The sequence below is a fragment of the Halyomorpha halys genome, unplaced genomic scaffold (assembly GCF_000696795.3).
Source record: "Halyomorpha halys isolate HHAL.00 unplaced genomic scaffold, Hhal_1.1 Scaffold26.1, whole genome shotgun sequence".
In the NCBI taxonomy this organism is placed as follows: Eukaryota; Metazoa; Arthropoda; class Insecta; order Hemiptera; family Pentatomidae; genus Halyomorpha; species Halyomorpha halys.
The window spans coordinates 1,128,912-1,135,573 of record NW_027115055.1 but is presented as its reverse complement, the minus strand read 5'-3'; the positions used below and the strand labels follow the sequence as shown (position 1 = coordinate 1,135,573).

At 28.1% G+C, this 6,662-nt stretch overlaps 1 protein-coding gene across 1 annotated transcript in view; it reads left to right on the top strand.

Moving 5' to 3' along the window:
- LOC112210932 (dentin sialophosphoprotein) overlaps positions 1 to 6,274 on the top strand; it is a gene marked incomplete in the record, with an annotated part of 14,681 nt that extends 8,407 nt beyond the window's left edge. The window contains 8 exon segments of the mRNA XM_067052144.1: positions 199 to 297; positions 1,223 to 1,267; positions 1,340 to 1,438; positions 1,951 to 1,995; positions 3,379 to 3,489; positions 4,192 to 4,278; positions 5,062 to 5,106; positions 6,010 to 6,274. Of these exon segments, the coding sequence (XP_066908245.1) occupies positions 199 to 297; positions 1,223 to 1,267; positions 1,340 to 1,438; positions 1,951 to 1,995; positions 3,379 to 3,489; positions 4,192 to 4,278; positions 5,062 to 5,106; positions 6,010 to 6,086 (608 nt within the window).
- Between the last annotated feature and the right edge of the window lie 388 nt (positions 6,275 to 6,662).

Genomic DNA, 6,662 nt, shown 5'->3' with positions numbered 1-6,662 from the left:
ATTATTAATAAAAATAACTTTTATTAAAATTTTCATCTCTTATATTCTTAGTGTTAAATTTCAATTTCTGAGTTTTTTTTACAGAAACACCTTTGAAAACAAAAAAGAAGAAAAGAATCAAGGAAGGTATAGTTGAATTTAGCAGAGTAAATAATTCTTATATAGTTACAAAAATTACAAAAACAATTAATTTTTCAGGTAAAGAATCAAATACCAGTTTTTCAGACTTAAACAATAGCCAAGTTACAAAAACTGACTGGGAAGATTCTCAAATTATTCCAGACACACAGGATCAAGGTATGGTTTATTTATGAATTAAACACTATTATTGTATTCTCCTCCATGGGCATCTCTCTGCAATTTATTAAACAATGTCCTTGTAAAAAAAATAATAAATAATTTGTACTAAAATATTTTAATATATGCATTTATCCTAAAATATTTAAATAAAAGTCAGTTTGTGTACTTTGAAGTACGTCAAGTTAGTATATATTTAGTAAACTGCTATTTAAGGTGAGGTGCTTTTAGCAACTGCAAGGCTATGCTCTTCCTCCAAAGAAGCTGCTATCATGTTCGCTACTGTGAAAGTGGAAATCTGTACTGCTACAACACATGAAGTGTCAGAGGTTCAGTACTTTGTAAGGAAGTACTGTTTTTCTTAAACAACGGTGGTGCAAGGAGGTTATTAGTTGATGATCACACAGACCTGCCAGATTTTTCAATAGGATTACCCATTTTATTACGCTGGGTGGACCCTGGAGGGCTCCCAGTTATGTTTTTCTGGAAAATCCTATTCACAACATAAGTAATTATTACTTGTCAAATGATCATTCAAACATTTTGCAATTAATGTTTGTGGTGAGATTGAAATAATTTTTATGTAATTTACAAATGAAAATTACTTTTGAATCTTATGAGGGTTTAAAACACAGCTTACACAAATCCAGGTCACAGAAATATCCACTTGCTCTTTAGTCGAAATGACTCTTCAGAGAGGCCTGTGGAACAGGATTAATCCATCTTCCTCTATCCACAGTCTCTCTTTTGTTTATCATTTTATTCACAAAACTTAATTTGAGAGATATTTTATAATTTTTATCTCTAATCCCAGGTCTTATAATTATTCACATATATTTATAATTTTTTTGTAGTAAATTTCAATTTTCAACTCTGGGCTATATGAGTTTATATATATGATTATTCTATTTTTTTTTTTCTATAGAAACACCTTTGAAAACAAAAAAGAAGAAGAAAAGAAGCAAGGAAGGTATGAATTAATTTATTAGAGTAAATCATTTGTATATTGTTATTACAAATTAAATAAGTACCTCATTTACAGATAAAGACTTAAATTCCAGTTTCTCGGATCTTAGCAATGTTCGAATTGCAAAAACTGAATGGGAAGATTCAGAAGTTATTCCAGACACACAGGATCAAGGTATGGCTTTAATAAAACCATTTATACAGTAAATCTGTTAAATATCATATTAAATGTTCTTAATTTCATCATTAATTTTAATCTTCAAACTCAATTAACAAAATTTGTTCCTTAGGTTCTCCTTTTTTTCCGTTTTGAACAGTTTGTTGCTATACGATGTATAGATACACTAAATCTGCTTGGTTGGTAAACTGCCAGATTATAGTTTGTATTATTTCATATTATAGTGAAATTCATCTTGGCTTTAAAATAAAAATTGTCAAGAAAGACATCATGGGAAGCACTTCCTTAGTATCTAACATCTTAGTTTTATCTTCAATGATTACAAGCCCAATAGTGCTTCTTTGGCTTAATCTCTGTAGTGCCTCTTTTAATGAAGTTTCATTTTACTGTTTTGTTAACTAAATATTAATTTTCTAATTTATGCTCAAGTTTGTAACAAATATTTATTATATTTATAATATAATAGTAATAATAGTTACTATTATTATTAATTCAGTTTTTATTTTCAGAAATGCCTCTAAAAGTTAAGAAAAAGAGCAGAAGGAGCAAAGAAGGTATGAGAGTAAATATTGAGAGACAATTTTTTTTCAAACAAAATTATTTGTATAAATCTTATTTTGTTGATAATGTCCGATCTTATTGTAACTTGACCATCAATTCTTCAGCTCCAGTTGAATTCATTCATGAAGATTTCACCATTGGCATATGTAGAATTTGTCACTGTGGTTTTGTAATAGTATATTGTTTCCTGAAACATACTTTTTTTGTACTATAGATGCCATTTGATTGGTGTTCTGTTTGGTACAAAAAACCTGTTGATGAATTATGGGAAATTGTGACCATTAAAATTGTTTGGCATCACTAACACCCTCTACTTTTATTAAAAAACCTTAATATAAATATAATAAATAAATAACCCTTAGTAAAATATAATAAATACAGCCTTTAGTTCTTCTAAAAACCAACAGAGGCCAGAAATATTTTGTAGTTGATTTATCGACTAGTATCCTATGAAGGTTTTAAGCTAGTAAAATAAAAAAATATTAAAAACTAGCTCTGGAGGATAATGAGTTCTTTTTAATGATGTAAAGGATTATATCTTTCAACAATTTCATTGTTAAAAACTTCAAAAGTAAGAAATGTTTTACTTCCTCTATACCAAACATAGGGAAGATTTGTATTCATGTAGCAAATGAAAAAATGGATGTCCTAAGTTTGGGAAATGTTCACTCGCATTGTACGGTTTTGACATCTACGAACAAATTTGGTTCCATGTTTGTCTGTCTTTAGTCTGATTTAAGTTCAGGCATTATCAATCGAATCATTAACCTGATTTTATTGGAATTTTCATGGATTGTGCTGATTGGTATCATATCATGTGATTGTTGGTTCCCAAACAATTTGATCAGAATCCATTGACTACTTTTGCTTAAATATACTTTCCTTGACATGCCTAAATTTCAAAAACTGCTCTCTGATTTGGCCTAAATTCAGACGAAAGTCAGGAATTATTGTAAAATGGATGTAACATGAATTTCATCAGATTCCGATTTTATTTTGTTTATACATTTGGAAAACTCTCAAGCAAAGTTAGGAATTATTGTAAAATGGATGTAACATGAATTTCATCAGATTCCGATTTTATTTTGTTTATACATTTGGAAAACTCTCAAGCAATATACTTAAATTTACTAGTGGCTAATGTAGTAATATTTTGTGTGCACTTAAAAAAAAAGTTTATGAATAGTACTTCGGGGGATAACAGCAGAATTAAGGGGTGGACTTTGCCTAAGTCAGCAGAAGGTGCTCTCCCAGTATCGTTTGAGATATAAACCTATGAAGTGTACACCAAAATAAAAACAACAAGATGCACTTACTGACCTATGTACTGCCAGCCTTTTTTTTTTCTTTTCTAATTTTTGTTTTTATCTTTTTAGATCCTAATGAAGATGAAGGAACCAAATCTGAATTTTTTACTGAAAACGTGGGAGATGTTTTAAATAAGCTTGCTTCAGAGAAAAAAAAAAGGAAGCACCAGAGCTTAGGAAGTAAGTTGCCTGGTTTTTTGTTAATTAAATAAGCTTTCTAATTGAGATATTATATTCTTTAACGTTAAAATATATACATTCACATTGTACAAAATTGAAATGGCTCAAAAAGTATGATATTGAATATGCTATGTACTCCAAGCATAATTCAGATTTTCCCATAAATAACAAAGCCAAAATCAAAAATTTTAAGTCTTTTTAAACTTAGTGAATTTTATAAAAATTTCATGACTTTTATCAATTGTTTTTTTTAAATTATACTATTAAATGACCAAACGATGCTCAGCGTTCCAAAAATGGCCTTTTGTGGGAAAAAACTACTCATACTCTTTTTTTTTTTTTCTAAATGTTACTACAAGTGAGATGTAGCTAATCTCATTTCCAGGAGATAAACCTTTCAATATATAATTCGGTTAATAAACGAAATATTTAGGAAAAAATATATAATCATTAACGATGTTTATTTTTACTAAAAAATAATAATTTAAATAATTTTAGCATTGTATTATTATATTAGTACTTTCATTACTTAAAATTGGAATTCATAGTAGAATGGTAATTTCTACCTACAGCCTTTTGATCTTTACTTCTTTCTAACAAATCTAATTTTATAGAGTTAAACATTAATTTGCATTTCAGTTTATTTTATAACCATTAGTTAGCTATTATTTTTTATAAATGTAATATTTTGTTATTGTTTAGGTAATGATTTTACTGATTCAGAGTTTGATCAATTTTCAAACATAAAAATAAAATGGGAAGAACCTCAAGTCATTTCTGATTTCCAAGGTATGTATGCTCAAATTTTAACTTTTCATTGTGTTATTTAAACTTATGCATTAATTATGGTTATTGAAAATTAAGGCCATTTGAAGCAAGGGAGTTTGAGCGTAAACTTTAACTGCCTTGTGATTGCAGCAGTGCTGGTTCGAATCCGGCCTGGGGGGTCTACTTCTATTTCTGTGGTGGTTCTACGAAATGAAGTCTTGAATTCCCTCCTACCCCCATCATGGTTAGAATAGTTTGGTTGTCTAACCTTCCCCATATGGCAGAAATGACCAGGAAGGTGGTCATAAAAACAAAAGTTATTGAAAATTACTGAAATTTTTATTTATAGACGGTATGAGCTTTTTACAATGATATTCTAACTGACTGAAATAAATAGAATTAATCGCTGATATAGTCAAATATAATAACAAAGGCTTAGCGAACCCAAAGATTCAATGCTGATACCACCAAACATCATCTACATACATCTTTCCGGTTATGCCCCTCCAAACCCAATTCTATTTAATAAATCTTACCGCAATCCTCTCATCTACATTTCAGTTTACCCATTGGTTCAGTGTTTATTAACATTTTAGGGATCCGTTAGTTACTACTTAGTAGTACTGGGACTTCCCACAACCTTATACACCCATCTTATTCCTAGTTGAATATAACTTATTTGATTAACTTGACATTTGAATGGGTATTTTTAAATCATAAGTAAAATGTAGAAACCTAAAGCTTTTTCTTTCATTTTATGATGAAATGTGACTATTGTTTTAATATTTTTTATTTATTTTCCAGAAACGCCTTCAAAATCAAAAAAGAGGAGCAGAAAATATTTAGAAGGTAAGATAAAAAAGATTTATCTTACCGTTTGTTCATTTCTTTAGTTATCTTGGTTAATTTCAATTATTCTTAGTAAGACTTTAGCAGGTTTCTGCCCTGAATTTTCTGTACATTATCAATTGTTCAATACTGATGGCACTGTAGTAATTTCTAAAATTGCAAATTATCTGTTAGATGAAAAATTAAGTGTTTTAATGTATTAAAAAAATGAAAAATGATTTTAATAGTAAAATTAATAATTCTACACATTAATTTTACTAATCAAATTCTTTTATAAATAAAAGAAATATAAATCTCTTTGCCACATTTCTTTTGAGATTTGATAAAATGACAATTTATTTATTAATAAATTAAATATTATTCAATTTATTGATTAATAAATTATACCACAATTAATAATTTATATTGCAAATTAGAAATTTGAAAAAACTTTTAATTCTATTTGTTTTATTTTGTTTCACAGCGTAAAACACAACGGTTTATCTGTGTAAAATTTAGTCCATTTTAGAGCTTTTATGAATAAAAAATTAATACCCTGTTCATTAGAAGAATATATAAAATCTAAGCAGTGTAGTTTAGTTAATTTATAAAATCAGATTACATTTATTTATTTTGTTATAAATCAAACATGGACCCTTATAAAGTTTGATTTTTGCATATAACCTAAAGAAAATTTTCGGATCCACTCCTGAATATGATCATCTTAAAAACCTTTAGCACACTGTGAAGAGTTTTAGAGGAGAGTTATGAATTGCCAAATTCTTCACTTCATTTCAGCCATTTTCAACTAACTTTTCCTCCAGCTCCACTAACCACCAAATCTTTTTAAAGATGTTATTGTATTTGTTTTTTCACTCTTAAAGTTCCTTTGATACTTAAAAGAATTTCAATCTTTAATTTTAGGTTCAGAAGAATTTTCTAAAGAAGAGGTTCCTAAGAAAAAAAAGAAAAAGAAACATAGTAAGTATAATGAGGTGTAGATAGTTGACCGTAGATTAATGATTGGAGAGGTTTGTCGGGGGGGTGCGGTCAGCAAAGAACAACATAAATGAACAAAACCATATTTATTTATTTTATGCCGACAATTCGACCTGAGTTTCAGGTCTTCATCAGGGTTATAGAACAAAAGAGATAACAATAGCATTTAGGAAACATAAAATTGAAAAGGAATAGTATACAAACAAATTTGGAATTACACAAAATATTGAATTGAATCATTAATGATAAAAAATTGATAACTGATAACTGAATAGTAAAAAAAAAATAAATTGATTAATAATCGTGGAATTAGATGGTAGTAGATTGAAAACAGTGTTTTGATTTTGACAATACCTCCATACTAGCCTCTGTCCCTAACCACAACAAACGATTACTATCCAAAACCATTTTTATACAATTAGAAGCTTCCCCAATCAATCACAAAATAGACAAACAAAACCTATCCCTAGCCTATTCCTAAATAGTTAATTTATTAAAGCACCCATAATTTATTTTATTTTATCAATCATAATTAATTTTTGAATTTATTTTTTTAATATATTTTTAAAAAATTTGTT